This window comes from Mustela putorius, unplaced genomic scaffold, assembly GCF_011764305.1.
Source record: "Mustela putorius furo isolate JIRA1106 unplaced genomic scaffold, ASM1176430v1.1 tig00000193_pilon_pilon_pilon, whole genome shotgun sequence".
Lineage (NCBI taxonomy): Eukaryota > Metazoa > Chordata > Mammalia > Carnivora > Mustelidae > Mustela > Mustela putorius.
In genome coordinates, this window is record NW_025421309.1 from 599,343 (window position 1) to 615,839 (window position 16,497).

Consider the following 16,497-nt stretch of genomic DNA (forward strand, 5'->3'; position numbering starts at 1 on the left):
GAATGAGCCACCGGGCCCGGGTTTGGTCCTGCCTCAGCCACGCTACAGACTGATCACTGGCCTTGGCCCAGTGGCCTTTAGCCTGGGTGCTGGCATGTGAACAGGGTACATGACAGCGTCCCCCTCTCAAGAGCTAGAAAAGTAAGTGACCCACGGAATGCCTGGTGCAGTGGGCACCCCTGGCCCACTTCCTCAGGGCTACAGAACAATTCCACAGCTGAGACACCATCTGTGTTTTCCTTTTTTCTTTCTCTTCGTTTTTAAAACAATATAGTGCAGACTGCACTTCTCACAGTAGAATATAATGGTCAATTTTAGTATAAAAAAAAAACATTCTCAGAGATTTGTAAATGCACTTAGTGCTTGAACAGGCCTTGGAGAGATACAGTACCGATTCCGGAGTGCCAGAGGGGCCAGGGCTCAGGGAATTCGGGCCTTGGGGATGTAACCAGGGGTGGGGGGTGGGTAGAGAGGGATCCCTGCCTCCCTCCCCAACCCTTGATGGTGCCCAGCCGGCTTTGGAGGGCAGCTTGCCGGAAGGGAGTTGGATTGGGTCTCCCAACTAAAACCAGTAGGTCGCCTCCTGGCTGGCTCCTAGGAAAACCCCAGAAGGCAGGGTAGGTTCCCTCTGACTGGTGTCTAAGATGGCAGGCCCCCTGTTAGCCCCTGTGGTGCCTTTGTGCGAATAGGGAAAATGGCGCCCCTTCCTCAAGATTCAGAAAATTGCCATAATAAATATACAAGTCTAGGATGCAAATGGTGTCTCCTTGGACGAGGTGCCCTTGTGCAGTGCACAGCCTGTACAGCTATGCCCAGCAGCCCTGTAAGATGTGGAGAGAAGGGGGAAGGTGGTAGTACAGGGTTTGGAGAGAGTGGGAATGGGGTACAATTCTGTGTTGGGAAGGAATGGTAGGAGAAGGAGAACCCGGAGGAGGAGGAGCAGGGGGGGCTGGTAGTCCTTGGAGCCTATATTAGAATGGTCTTCACCTGGATTAGCCAGTGGGGGACACTGTAGGCCCTGTGACTTTCTATACCCCTCCTTTGCTCCATTTCCAGGAGACTGGGGAGCTCATGGTGGGAGAAGTCTGACCCCTGGGGGGCTGCTCTGACCCCACCCTGACTCTAGACTGTCACATTTCTTCCTGTATCCCACCCTGGCCTGAGCTCCTCTCCTGGGAAAGCCAGAAAGAACCATTCCTGTCTTGAAGTGGTTTCTGTCTCCCTGCCTCTGCTGGCTTGGATGGAGGCAGTGGTGGACGTCAGCAGCTGCCCTGGGCCCTCCCCTAGGGCAGCCGGTGGCAGGGAGGGGCCTTGGGGAGTCTGGCGACCATGCTCCTCCCCATCAGGCGGCTGCATGGCAGCAGCCTGCCTGGCTTCCCTGTGGGCATCCATGGGCACTTGGGCCCAGGATGAGGCCGGGTGCCCCTGTGCACCACCCACCCTGTTCCGCAGCCTGCCTCCCCACTCGGCGCCCTGTCCGTCTGTCCGTGTGGCTGCTGGGCGGGCCTTATCTGTAGACGGGCAGGCGGATGTGGGCATGCTGGTGGTCGAGCAGCCGGGGCACGGCCACGGTCTCGTAGCCCTTGCCCAGCATCTGCTCCTTGATGCAGGGTGGCCGGATGTCATTGATGAGATACTCCAGCGACTGCAGGCTGCTGCTCAGCACTGCCGTGTTGCACACACTCTTGCTGGGCAGGCCGGAGAGTGCCTCCGCGGGGGGCCCTGCCAGCTCCCGGGCCGCCCCCAGCCCCAGCTCAGTGACCGCCACAGCCGCCGCTGGGTTGTAGCAGTCGCTGGTGGGGGTCACCAGCACGCTGTTCCAGGGGGCGGCGAAGTACTGGCCCACAGTGAAGCCAGTGGGCAGCCCCAGGCTGCAGTTGAGGGGCGACCCACCGGCCCTCTCATAAACCCGCCCCCCGCAAGCCTCTGGGGACTTGCTGGCCACCGTGCCACCACTGTAGGCCCGCAGAGGCTGGGGCGGTGGCGGGGGTGGCTTCTGCGGCCACAGCAGGTAATCCAGGCCCCCATCTGCATACCCTGCAGGCTTGGTGGCCCCAGCCAACGTCAAGGCCGCTGCGCTTCCCTGGCCCAGCTCGGCGCCCTTCCGACAGTCAGGCAGGCCAGCAGCAGCCGCATAGGCCATGCCGGGGAAGCTGGGCACGGGGCCATGCTTGGCCGGGCTGGGGTGGGGACCAGCCACAGCCTGGCAGGCGGGGGGTGCGGCACCCGGGGCCTGGCACTGCTGGTTGAGCTGGTACAGAATACTGTGGATGGAGGGCAGGTTGGAAGGCGGCAAGGGCAGGCCGCGGCCAGGCAGGGGGATGACGGAGGCGGCAGTGGCAGTAGCCGCAGGCAGGCCGGGCGGCGGGGCAGGCGTTTCGGGGGGCTTGGGGTAGGCCAGGGGCCCTAGAGTGCTGGGCGCTGGGTAGGGCGCGATGCCCACCTGCACGGCAGCCGGCGACAGCTTGGTCCGCTTGCCCTCGGCACTCTTGAGCACGCTCTTGGCGGGCCCGGCGGGTGCAGCGGCGCCGGAGGAGGACACAGCAGCCTTGACAATGGCCAGCAGGCCCTGGTAGCCAGCAGTGTGCTGTGGGTAGGGGCTGTAGCGCTGGCCGCTGGTGTCATAGCCGTTGACGGTGCGGCCGAGGTGCTTGTGCTGGGGCACCCGGATGTTGGTGGGGAAGATCTTGATGGACAGTGGGCTGTTGGCCACCTTCTCCGCATAGGCGTCCAGCTCGGCCGGGCTCGGGTAGCGGGACGAATGCATGGAGCTGGCCACTGTCTCGCCTGCGGGGACAAGCAGGAGAGGAAAGCACAGGTGAGAGCCGCCTCTGTGACCCAGGGAGCTCACGGCCCGCCACCCGCAGCGGGGCTCACTCTGCCCCTCCCTCCATCGGTTCCCCAGCCGTCCCGTCCCCTCGCTCCTCCAGCTTGTTGCATCTATACTCCAAAGCGGCACATCTAGCGTCAAGTACGGGAAGGAAAGTGCACGTCGTCAGCTGAACTCGCACAGACCAAATGCACTCCTGCAACACCCCTGCGGCCGAGCGATGGGACACGGCCAGTTCCCCAGAGTCCCCTGCACCCCTGCCCAAGCGAACAGCTGTCCTGACTTCTGATGGCAATGTCAGGCGGGATGGAATCCTGCTACGCGTCCCCACCCGTACAGGCCTCTGCCACTTAGGGTGGCTTGTGGGATATGCCCAGGTGGCATGGTCCATGCATTCTCACTGCCCTGTGGTCCTCGTGTGGGATGCAGCCATCACAATGTACTCGTCCTTGCTCCTGTTGATGGCATTGGGGGCAACACACTTAGCACCATATGTCCTCATGTACACATTATCCTGTGACTTCTGTTGGGACTATGCCCAACAGGGGGATTTGGGGCAGATGACTCTGCAGCTCTAGGAGAAGATACCTGCAGTCTGCCCAGAAGACTGTCCCAGGCTCCACTCCCCCATAGAGCACAGACATTCCAGGGGCTCTGCAGCCTCAGTAATGCTCGGTGTCACCTGTCTTAATACCACACCGCCGGGAGTATTACTCCTATTGCTTCATTATCCTCTCTGTGCCTCCCTTTCCTCATCTGTTAAATGGGGTGATGATGACCTGCCACCCTCTGTGGGAGGGTTAAGCATGCTGCTCCAGGAGCGGAGCACAAGGCCTAGAACGGGGGGATATGGTGCAGGCAGCAGCTGTTGCGTCAGCTTCCAGCCTTTGCTCCATTAGCAGGCAGGTGAGGGGGAGTTTACCCACCCCAGCTGCCCAACCCCTCCCTGTCAACTGCAAAGCCAGTGGGGTAACCCCTGCCTTTTCTGCATGCAGTTGGCATGGGGCTGAAGGGTGCACTTTGTGTGACAGGCTGACTGTCCTAGTCTTGGTGGCACAATTGGCGCCTTCTATGGGGCAGGTGGGTTGCTGGTGGGCAGACCCCCTTCTCTCATCCAAAGCCCCTCCCTGGGCCTGAGATATTCCTCAGCATTGCCCAGGACCCTCCGTGGGTGAGGAAAGGAGCAGGGGCCTCCCAAGAAATAGTTGGGAAGACCCTGGGCTTTAGAACTGGTGCGATGGGTAGAATCCTGTCTGGTTGTGGGGCTTTGTGGCTCTGGGCAAATGGTCTGGTTGAGCCTCAGTTTCCCGACCTGTGGAATAGGCATCAGGCATAATTATGCCAGTCTTGCAGGGGGGCTTGGGGGAAGGGCTATGCCAAGGGGCTGAGCAGAGGGTGTGAGGCTCACAGTCGGTGCTGAGAAGGGGGCGACCTCTCTGGGCCCTTGGGTGAGGGGACCCCTCAAGGTCTCCACAGCACATTGCCTTCCTCCTGCCCCATGATCACCCCTGGAGCCCCCTGGGGACTTGAGAATGAGGCTTCCCCACACTGTGGCTCTGTTTCCTCATCTGTAAAATGGGCATGATGTTCCTGGGGACACTGCCTCCCAGGGTGGCTGCAAGTTGCAATGAGTTGTGCATGGTGGGGTGCGTCAGCAGAAGCAATTGCTCTCTAGGTGGAAGTGGTAATACCCTCCTATCTGCCTGGGACAAGGGCCTTCCTGGGGAAGAAGGGCCAGCAGCTCAGGCTGCCCTTTCTGACCACAGGTGGGCCTGGCATGGTGGCTGGGTGGAGTGCTGACCCCATCACCTGCCCTCCTCCCCCTCGGGTGGAAGGCCTCACCCCACATCCCATCCTTCCAGAGCCTCAGCCCTGGTCCCCTTGTTGGGCTCACAGCCAATCTCGGCAAGGTATGTGCTGCGATGGGAAGGCACAGGCATTTTGGGGTGCGGGGGGGGGGCTTACTCAGGCCGGCTTCGGAAAGGAGGATGGCTTTCTAGAAGAAAGAGCATCCCAGTTATGGCAATGTTGAAAGGGGTGAAGAGAGAGCAGAGAAACACATGTCAGGCAAAAGAAAACAGCACAGGCAAAGGTCCAGGGGCGAAGAAGCCTATCCGAAGTGGGAACTGTAATTCAGAACGAAAGCAGAAGCCAAGGGCGACAGTCGACAGTCAGGAGAGAGAGGTGGCATGGGGTAGGGCAGTGGCTTCCCCTACCCTACCCTGAGGGCACATTAGCCAGTCTGGGGATGTACTTGGTCCTCACACTTGGGTTGTGGGAGCCGCCACCCCAGCTACAGGGGTCCAGTGGGTAGTGGCCTGGGATGCCATGGGACAGCCTACAGTGCACAGGACCACCTCTGTGCACAGAGAGTATTGGAGAAACCCTGTCCCAGGCCATCGGCAGCCAGGTGAGGTTTGACACGGGAGAGGGAGGCCCAAGCATGCATGTTAGAGAGGTCATTCTCCTCTGCCCTGAGGTGCAGGAGTGCGGTCTGACCTGGGCAGGGCAGCAGGTAGGGAAGAGGCAGGCAGCCCTCAGAATCCCAAGGAGCCCAGGCCAGTGCCCCTCCATCCCTTGGTCCTAATCTGGGCCAGCAGGTGGAGCTGACCCCTGGTAAGCCACTGGCTTCCATCCTTGACCCTGCCTGGGGCAGCCCCCTCCTAAGTGGCCTAAAATAAACTCCGTGTGGAGAATGGAAATGTCACTTTGGCCAACGGGGGAATCTTTCTCCGAGATTGGATTTAAACTACATTATACAAGCAATTTCATGGGCACTTAGCGCCGCTCGGAGAGTCCCGCAAAAAAGGGACCAGCTCTTCATTTACCAGCCATAAATCAGCAGTTGCTATAATGAGCACAAAAATGTCACTTTTATGCAATTTTACAGATGAACAAAACTGGTGAAATTAACTGTGGTAACCTACCAGAGTCAGCAAAAGCGGCTGCTGGGGAAAAAAATTATATCTGTATGTATTTTTGTTCCTCTTCAACCCCCTTCCCAAGCAGGTTTCTGCCATTGTGGTGTGAAAACTCATTTGTCCTCACCATTATACTTTCATTTGGAGTTTATCTTGAGTATCCAATGAGCCACCAACTGTGAAAATGATTAAATCTACAAAATCTATCTAATGGATGGAATAAATTAGGTGTTTAAAACCTTTAAGAAGAAGAAGATGAAGAAGAAGAGGGGGTTTGTAAAAAGGGTTCAGCCTGTTACTGGTTCCCATTCGCTGAGAGGAGGGGCCCATCTGGGCCCCGCTGGTCAGCAGGGCTCCCCCAGGGCGGGTTGGGGCCTCCAGTATTTGCGGGAGCCAACGGGGGTGGGGGGTGCCCTTTGGCTGCACTGAGTACAGGCTGGGCTCTGGGCCCACAGCTTTTCTCGACGTCTCTTGTCTGGAGCCCCTGAGCACTCTGAGAGCCGGAAGTGGGGGAATGGGCAGTGACAAGTTCAGCACCATGGCACAGCCCCATGGGGTCAGGGACTCATAGGTTTATGTGTGGCAGGCAGGGGACCTGCTGGGGGACCCCAGGGCCTGTCTTTGTGCTGCTCCCTCCCTGCCTTCCCTGTACCTCTAGCTGGACTAGGGGACCCCTACCCCCCCAGCCTGGAGGTCCCATTAGTGCCTGGGTGTGGTCACCACAGACACCGCAGCAGATCCCGGTGGCCCTGGGCTTGTCCTGCCCCCGAAAACTCGGGCTCCCTAGCTGGCCTGTCTGCCGCCGTGTCCCCCAGCATCTATAGGATACATAGTAGGTCTCCAGGAATGTCTTACTGGATGACTAGGCTGTGCCCAGATGGACCCATCCAGCCTGGGGGCCTCTGTGCTGCCAGTCACAACACTTGGAAGAACAAGTCCCAGGAGGGACTAAGCTAAGGAGACAGCCCATGGCAAGCTGCCTCTCCAAAGCCCTTTTCCAGCCCCATGTCCAGACACTTCCTGGGCCCTTGTCTATGCAGGCAGCACACAGGGCCTTGGAGAAGCAGCAGCAGCCAGAGCAAACCAAGGTTCCCGCCCTCACGGAGCTGACAGTCTCGCAGGGGCGACAATCCTGAGACCTGTCAGGCAGCCACAGGCCCCAGGGACAGGGACAAAGCAGGCGTGGTAGCTTGAAAACCTGTCCATGAATCCTTTGGCACTCCTCCCACAAGTAGTGGAGGCCCATCTTCCTTCCCTGGAATGTGAAGGAACTCAGCTACTGGATTCTGCGCTGAGTGGGTGGAGTGGGTGCCGAGTGGGTGGAGTGGGTGCCGGCGGGGCGGGTGGGGATCGTGGGGGGTGGGGCGCCCTGTGGCCCTCCTGGCTGGGCGGTAACAGGCAGCGTGGCTTCGCACAGACACCAAGGTGGCTCTGTGCCCGTCTGTTGGGGTGTCTGTCCCTGGAACCCAGCCACTGTGCTCCGGGAAGCCCCGGCCCCACGGCGGGCCACGTGTGGGTGTTTGAGTGGACCGCTGGCATCCACCACCTGACGTGGGAGGAAGCAAGCCCTCGGAAGCTTCCAGCACCCAGCCCAGGTCTCCCTCCCCCTGCTCCCAGCAGCAGCACAGAGCAGACACACCCTTCCCACTGTGCCCTGTTCTCCCAAGCGCACCAGATGGCTGTCAGAGGTCACTGAATCGGGGGGTAGGTTGGTATGCAAGCACAGTAAGCAAAACAGTGGGGCCTGGGGGGGCGAAGTGACCCCACAGAGGGGTGCCTAGTGTGGATGCTGTGATCAGCGAAGGCGTCTCTGATAAAGTGGCCTTTGAGGGAAGCCTGCAGAGTGAGGGAGTGAGCTACATGGCTCTCTGACAGAAAAGCCGTCTTCACAGGGGGACAGCAAGTGCCAAGGCCAAGGGGAATGGGCCAGGCATGCCTGGGGAAGCAGCGTCAGCAGGGGAGGATCGTAGAAAGTGGACAGGGTCAGGCACTGTGAGGACCTGGGCTCCTGCTCCGCGTTGGAGGGCAGGGACCAGAGGAGGGACAGGATCTTCCTCGAGTTTTGATGGGACCCCTCCAGCTACTGGGTGGAAAATCGGGCAGGGAGAGGGGGCCTCACAAAGAAGTCCTGGGAGCAACTTCACTGTCCCCACGAGACAGAGTGCCCAGCGAGTCCTCAGTAGAAATGTGCTTTGCTGGGCATTGAAACTTGGGTTCTAGAAGGTTCTGACGAAATGGGCAAAGGTGTACCAACAGTACAGGTCTGTGGAGACAGGAGGTAACAGAGGGGCTGTACCTGCGAGCCCTTGGCCTCTCTCCTTCCCTCTCGCCAAGCCAAGACTTAAAGACAAAAGCCCTAGAGGCTGGCATGGTCTTGCCTGGGAGGGGGGCATTTTAGTTCTCTGTGCTTTTCTGTAGTCCCCAGGGGCTGGCCCTGGTGTCATGTGAGGGTAGGGGACAGGCGCGCAGCTCTCCTTTCTCCCAGGGCTCTGCCCTTGTCGCCTGCGTCACAGCAGCCTGCTTCAAAGCCACCTCCTCGACTCTTGGCCTTGAGCTGCCCAAGGCCCTCCCTGGCTCCCAGCCTGGGCCCCCGCCCCCTAGGGGAGCGGAGCACCAAGAGCAGCTGGGAGCCTTTTGAAAAGGCATCCTAGAGCGGGGGGCTGGGGAGGCAAGGGTGGGCTGAGTCAGGCTGCTACCCTTCTCTGGGTCTCAGTTTTCCCTTGTGTAAAATGGAACACTACTGCTGGTCTTGGGAGAGTTTTTATGAGCATCCTCAGGGAGGGCTATGGTTGCTGGTGGTGATGGCTTCACTAAAGTCCCTTCCACAGCCTCCAGGCCCCCCGATGCATCTCTGTACAACTCCCTCCATTGAGCCCCCATGTGTGTGTGTGTGTGTGTGTGTGTGTGTGTGAAGTCTGAGCTGCTCAGGCTGGCATCCAAGGCCCTGGCCATGGGACCCTAACCTCTCTCTACAGCCCTCTTTTCCCACAGGGTCCTGGGCTCCCTCTCACGTACTGACAGCCATCCTCGGTGGAATGTTGTCCTGGGCCAGGCACAGTGCCAGCTCCCTACAGCCCTGCCCTTTGGATATCCTCACGACAGCCTGGGAGGTGGCCCTGGGCTTCAAAGGTGGAGGGGAGACATTCAGGGAACAGTGTCAAGTGTGGACTGCAGATGAGTGCCCCCTCCTGCTGCATGTTATTGCTGACTACTGGAGGACAGAGGGGCTGGGGATGGGCCAGGGGCCAGAGGCCAGGAGCCAGGAGGCCCAGGCTGAGGGGCGGGGACTGGGGCAGGCGTGGAGGCTGTGCCTGGTCCAGAGGCGTGCACACCCCTGAGACTGTGTTCGGACACCATGTAGGCCCAACCGTATGCCTGCTGGCTGGGAGGTAGCCCAAGGAGCACCAGTTTGAGAGCTTGGGTGGCACAGAAAGGATCTGTGAGCCAGGTTCTGAGCTCTGCCATCTGTCCCCTGGGACCAGGCTCTCTGTCGCCAGGCATCACGGACACCGTGGCTCGGGACGGGTGTCTCCCTCCACGGGCTTCTCCGCAGTAACCAAATTCTCCCAGGTCCTTTAGAGCCTAACTAGGATGATGCCCCCCTGTGCTCATGTCCTTGGACATCCACCTCACCTGGTCTATGTCCCACACCCTGGTGGGAAACCCTCCATGTCCGCCTCCCCTCCTCCACCCCCCCCAACCGCTCCTGCAGAGCCAAGCGAATCTGGGGTTGGGTGGAACAGTCCATGTGCTGCCTGGTGCACAGAAGGCACCTGAACTCTGCCCTGGGAGGCGGAGGAAGGAGTGGGGCTTATACCCGGCTGGGGTGGCTGGCTTCGGCCTCCGTGGGCCACACACCCCTCCCCGCCCCCAGGGCACCCATGCTGTAACTGTTGTCTTCAGGGCAAAATACTGAGGGCAAGCGTGGCTCTTTCTCCCCACCCTGACTCCTGGGAAGATGTGTGGGGTCCCAGCAGGTGTCCGCAGAGTCCAATGACTCCCCCCACTCCCACCCTGTTCTGAGGCCCATGGGAGGTGGCAGGGGCAGGAGCCAGACAGAACTGAGACTCCGTGTGCAGAAACCATGGCCCCCACCCTGTGAGTTGGGCCCTCCCTGCCCCACGGCCCCCATTAAAGTCCTGTCAGGAAGTTTAAGAGGCTGGCTGCCAGTGCGGATGGGCCGTCACTGCCATTACGTTAATGTTATGGGCCTTTTACAGGTGCCTTAAAGAGATGTGGTTATTTTCAAGTATATTAAGCCAATTAAAAGCAGCCCTTTGAGTGGGATTTAATGTTGCTACAGGGAGACGAGAGAGTGGGACTCCGCAGCCCCTGGAGGAGGGGAGAAGCATGGGTGGCCAGGTGGGGGCTCCGCAGGAGGGATGGCACAGGTGCGAAGCTCAGACCCTGGCTGGGGTCAGGCCGCGGTGTGATCACTTGCTGTGAGACACTTGGTTTCTCATCTTTAGGGGGAGAAGGATGGACAAATCACAGTGGGCTGAAGTCCATGGGCTCCTCTGCCCTGTAAGGCCCGTGGTGCCTGCTCCTCAAGGGGCAGTGGAGGAAGGCATGTTGGTGGTTTTGGGGGTTGGGTTGTCCAGGGCAGCGGGGGAGGGGGGCAGATGCCAGCTCCCAGGCTCCAGGGGTCTCAGTGGGACCAGGCACCTCCCACAGCCATGCCAGTGCCTCCAGGTACTGTACAGCTGAAGGCAGGCTCCTGCAGGGCCATGGACACGCTCCCACAGACGTTGTTCCCTTGGGGGACCTTGGATGTTTTTGACTGTAAGGTGGAGTTCTGTACTCCTGGGAGGAGTGGGAGGACTACAGGCGTGCCAGGCACACGGTAGGTACTCAGCGAATGTCATTTCTTTCTCGTTTCTCTTTGCCTGTTGCCTCTTCCCTTAAGCCAGGGCATGCACTACCTTGCTGCGATGGGGGAGGGGTGTCCCCAGGTGCCTCAGGGCACAAGGGGTCCTTGAGCAGAGGGCCTGGCCCAAGCCCACAGGGAGGAGTAGTAGAGGGCCTGGCCCAAGCCCACAGGGAGGAGTAGTCCGCATCTGCATTCCCCTTTGCTGCCCTTGGAGGTGGCAGCCTCCTGAATGCTCAATTAACGTGACACTAATTAGCTGGTGGCACCAGCAGAATCCCTAATGAGGCCGCCCAGGAAGGGGGGGTGGTGAGGAAGGCGGCTGGGCCGGGGCTGATGCAGCTGTCCTCTGGCCCACACTGTGAGGGCTGGGGGAGGGAAGAGGACGACCACCAACAACCCTGACCCGCCCCTAGCCTGCTGACCCGGGGTTGAATCCAGGTGCCCCAGTCCCCAGCAGGTTGAACTTAGGGAGGTGACCGCAGCTTCCTGGCCTCCATCCACCCTAAGAGGGCAGGTCGGGGGGGGGGGGATTCCACAAGAGAATGCATGTCTGAATCTTGGTACATCATGGGTGCTCAGAAAAAGCTGGCTGCCTGCCTTCCAGCTCTTTTTGGACCAGACTAGGCAGTGCAGGGTGGCGGTGATCACTGGGTGCTGCGAGAACTCTCGTTTTCTAACTACGTGTGTGCATGTGCACACAGGCTCACATGTACACACACCCAGATGCTCAGGGACACGTGTGGAGTCACAGGTGCCCAGATATTGAGGGCCGGCCTGTACACAGAGACCAGGAGATGCTCACAAGCTCACAAGTGTACCTACCCATGGCTTCCATGCCCTGGAGTGCCTGGGGGGCCCTGTGGACAGGGCTGGGGGGACTTTAATCCTTCCCAGCCTGACCTTCTTGTCACTGACCTGTGTCTGTCTCCCTTCCCTGCTCCCTGCCTGGCCTCTGAGAGCCTACTTCTCACTGTCCCCCTGCGCTCAGCCTGCTAACCGCTGCCTGCACGGTGCCCTTTGGAACTGCAGCCTCATCTCCCCTCCTTGTGGCCACACACATTCCCCCCTCACATCTCCATCCACAACCGTGTGGATCTGACTCATCCACCCTTTGCTCCCCAAGTGCCCGGCCCCCTCCCATCCTCCTTGGCACTGCTTTCTCTGTAGTCACATCCCTGCTGTCTGTTCTGGATATCAGTCCATTTTAAGTGTGGCAGACACCCTCCCTGTCTTTGGCTATCTTGATGACTTTTTTATGGTGCATTTTGCCAAGCAGCAGTTTTTTATTTTAATGTGTTCCAACCTGTTTGCTTTAATCATGCTTGTATCCCCTCTTCCCATTTGCAAGTCCTTCCTGGTGAATGTTCCCTGTCATTTGCTTTAAAGAATGATACGGTTTTGCGTTGCTTGGTACCAGATTTTTAGCCTATCTAGATGTCTTCATTGTGTGTGTGGTGTGAGGTAAGGCTCCAATGTCATTCATTCCACATGGATAAGCAGGGGTCCCAGCCCTGCGTGTTTATCCCCAGGGATCTGCAGGGCCTGCTTTGTCCCAGACTGAGCTCACATGCACATTGGTCCACATCTAGATGTTCTACTCCATGCCCTGGCTCCCTCTGTCTCAATGCTGATCCCACCACCTCAGCCTTAAGCCACAGCAGTACGACCCTGGTCCTCTACCCTTCTATTTCTTTGTCAGGCGTGCGTTGCCCATTCTTGGCCTTTTGTTCCTATCAACTTCAAAGTCAGCTTTTCAAGTTACACATACACACACACAAATGGTCAGGATGTAAGGATTGGACTGATTTTTTCCTCTACTGAAATCTCTGTCCACATGCAGGACGTACATCTACGTTTATTTAGGTCTTTAAAAAACATCACTGAATATACTTTTTCTCCACAAAGATCATTTATCTCTTCCACCAATGTATTTTAGTTTTTTAATGATACCATAACGTGGCTAAAATGGATGGTTCCTAGAAAGATACAAACTACCTGACTGACTTATGAAGAAACAGAAAATCTGAACAGACCTATCACCAATAAAGCACTGGAATTAGTCATCAGAAACCGCACCCCCCCCCCCCACTGAAGTCACCACCACAGCAAGATCCCATGTCACATTCAGGGGGTACGACTGGGATCAGAAAGCCAGGGGGTAAGTTTCAGTGAAGATGGGGAGAACTGGCACCTCAGCTGTGGCCAGTGGGCACGCACGACAACACAGCTGCTCTGGAAACCTTTCTGGCAGTTCCTCAAGAGTTCAACAGAGAACAGCCATGTGCCCAAGTGACGCAACTCTCCTCAGTTTCACCCGCAAGACCCATGGAAACCTACGTCCCCACATGAATGCATGAACATTAAGGGCAGCATACTCACGATCGCCCCAAAAAGTGGAGCAACTTGCACGTCCGTCTATAGACACGTAAGGAAAACATGCTGTAGCCATGCCAGGGAAGATTACTCAGTAATGACGAGGAATGACATATGGGTACGAGCTACTTGGGGGCTGAACCTCGAAAACATAGGAAGTGAAAACAGCCAAACACAAAGGGCCACACATTGTCCGACTGCGTTTATCGGAAAGGTCTGAGACAGGCACATGTGGAGACAGAGGGTTAGAGAGTTGCACGGTCCAGACTGATGGTTCATGGGTGTGGGGTTTCTGTTTGGGGCGATGAGGCAATGTTCTGAAACTTCATGGTGGTGATGGCAGCACAGCACTGTGAATTCTCACTACAGGGTATTCACCAGTATGCTTGGAAGGCACAGAGCGTGTGGCACATGTAACTATACACGGAAAGCTGTTTCCAAAAAAAAAGTGATAGTATCTTTTTTTTTAATGTAATTTCCAGCTCTTTAGCTGGAAGAGCCTGGTCTGCTGCCTGCCATTGTAAATAAAGTTTTATTGGAACACAGCCATGCCATTCATTTCCGAGCATCTGCGGCAGTTTCCGCGCTACCACGTGGCCGAGCGGAGTAAGTTGCCATAGAGACTGTGTGGCCTGGGGGGATGAAAATATCAGAAAAGTTACAGGAAATGTTTGCCGGCTCCTGTGTGTAGGGGAACACAATGGCATTTGGATGTTGGCCTCATAGCTGCGATCTTGCTGAATTCTTCCGGGGTTTCTATGCAGCTAGTTTTACTTCTTTCTAATCCTCGTAGCTTGTTACTTATTTTCCCTGTCTCACAGAGCCGGCCAGGACCTCTGCACCATGTGGACAGGCAGGGATTTGGATCTTTGTCTTGCTCTGATTTCACCAACCCTCAGCTTGGCTTGCGGTGGGTTGTGCTTGGATGCTCTGTAGTGAAGGAAGCTGCCTCCCTTCCTAGGGTTAGAGCTAATTTTTGTTAAATCATACAAAGGGGGCTGACTCCATCTGGCCCTCTCGCAGCCCTTGATCTCTGAGCTTCTGTCCTCTCCTAGGCATGGTTTCTGTGGCGGGGGTGGTACTGGCCCTTCCTTCTGTCCCGAGGCTGCACTCAGCGACAGCTACATAATTGAATCTGCTACCAGAGGTTTGTCTTTAATTTTATTGGAATTTTAAATTGCTTCGTTTCTTCCATATTTTATTAGTGTCAGTGGAAGCAGCTGCACCTGCAGGAATGCTTGTGGGGCCACGGGTCCAGCCTTCCGGGGTCAAGGTTGGTGGGTGAGGGGTGGGAGTGGGGGAGAAGTGCCTCTCCCTGCTCCTCCTGGGTTAGCAAGCCCTTCCTCCCATGAAGATGAGAGAGTGGGCTGGAAGCCTTTTGTCCTTTTGTGAGCGCCGGGAGGAGCGCTCCCACTCACTGCGGGAAGGTGGGACAGGTGAAGTGTTTGAGTCCGCCACCAGGCCCTAGGGGTTCTCTGATGTTTTAAATCCTCACATCACAATCGAGTTAATAGGCCCCAAGATGGCCACTCACTCACTTGTCCAAGACCTCACACACATACCCCACTCAGGGCACAGCTAGGATCTGACCCCCCAGACCAGCTCTGTCTCCACACCTTTGCCCTGGAGGCTCATGCTCAGGAGGGCAGTATGAGGCACAGAGAGGCTGTGCCTCTCACCCAAGGCCTGGCAGAGCAAGGATGGTGGCTCACGTCAGGGTCCTGGGGTAGCTGCCTCAGCTCTTTCCTTCCTGGGTGGCAGGTCCTGGAATGTCACCCCCATGCTCCCATGGTGCCTCTCTGGGGCTCTCTCCTTAGCCCGTATTTAGAGCAGTGCGCACTCCAAGTTTATGGATCAACACCATGATGAGAAAGTCAAATATTTATTATCAGGGAAGGTCCCGAGCAGCTGAGAAAAACACTTCTGTCCCAGGTGTGGGCAGGTCCTATTGGGGACCCAGGGACTCTGGCCAGTTGGGAGTAACCAAGAACTCAGGCCTGAAGTAGGGGAGGGTAAATGGACTCCCCTGCCCACTGTACACACACACACATACACCTTTTTTTCCTTCTTTTTTCTCTCCAGGTCACTTTCTCTCGTCACCTGTTCCAGCTGCCCAGGCTCCTGGACACAGGGCCACCCCCATGCCTGTCTCCTCTACTTGCCTGACCACAGGAGCCAGAGAGGGAAATTGCGGCCATTTCTGGTTTGCTGGCCATGTTCTGGGCATATGTGGTTGCCATGCCTTGTGCAGCCTTGTGCAGGCTGCTCTGATTCCATTTTATAAAGAATGGAGGGAGGGCATCTCAGACCGGGCCATGTCCTCCCTTGACCAGGCTTTTGACATTATTGTCACTGGTGGGAAGAGCTGGATGGCTTCTTAGGTCCACCTGACTTGACCCCTTCTTTACAAAAGGGAGAACAATGGCCCTAAGAAGCCGACCAACTTGGCCAAGGACAATACCCATTGCCCAGTTGAGACCTTTCTCCTGTGGTAAGAAATGCAGCCAAGCCTATGGTCCAGTCACAAAGCTCAGGGAGAGCCTTCCCATCTCAGCTCTTCCCCAAGGCCACAGGCACAACTGCCCCACAGTTATGCCCAGGAGGAAAGGGCAGGAGCCTCACTCTGCCAAGTGTCTAGGCCCTGACCGGCAGCAGGGCACCCAATGCAATTTGCTTATCTCCCTTCCTGCCTCCCTCTTTCCTGTGCTCTTCAATTAAAGGCAGAGTCACTGTCTTTTCCAATCAGTGCAAAAATGTCAAAGGGTCTGAGTGAGCTGGAGAAGCAGGACGTCCTTGGTGGCCTCATACTATTTCATTCAAGCCTTGGAGCAGGAAGGAAGGACAAGTCCAGGGCATCACGCCCAGCCTGGGTTGTCCTGCCCAGCCCCTGCCTCCAGCCAGATGCACAAGAGCAATCAAAGGTTAAAACACACAGATCCTCTGAGCCAGTAAGTCCACGTGGGGAAGACCTTTTTATTTTTAAACAAATACACATACATGTACAAAGATCCATTACAGCCCTGTTCTGAATAGCAAGAGACTGGAAACCACCTAAATGCCCATCAACAGAGGGATGGTTTAAAATGTTATTCTTTATCCAAATAATGGAATACAATGCAGCTGTTAAAAAGAATGAGGATATTCTTTCTATCACGTGGTGAATAACTGCCAGGACATATGAGTCATGAAAAAAGGCAAGGAATTGAGAAGGGGGGACGGATATGAATGTTTATACGAAAGGTATTTATTGTTCTTCCTGAATGTGTATTTTTCAGGAGGGTATTTAAGAAACTGCCAACATTGGTTTCCTCTGAGGTGAGTTATTTTTCATTTTAAATTCTTCTGCTTTCTGAATTGGGCACCATGGACAATCTATTCAGTGAAGTACTTAATTTAATAAAAGAGAATATGCTCTCTCTGAAGGTCATATAAAGGAATGAAGGGGACTGTGCATGAAAAACATATTCCTTGAAACCAAAGCCCCCCCCCCCACCAAATTATCT

General features: G+C 56.6%; 1 protein-coding gene across 1 annotated transcript in view; it reads right to left on the minus strand.

Annotated features, from left to right (window-relative positions):
* Positions 1-230: 230 nt before the first annotated feature.
* FAM222A (family with sequence similarity 222 member A) overlaps positions 231-16,497 on the minus strand; it is a 52,521-nt gene continuing 36,254 nt past the window's right edge. Inside the window, exon 3 of the mRNA XM_004779124.3 lies at positions 231-2,787. Coding sequence (XP_004779181.1) covers positions 1,508-2,787 — 1,280 coding nt within the window. The 3' untranslated portion in view covers positions 231-1,507. The remainder of the gene's footprint in view (positions 2,788-16,497) is intronic.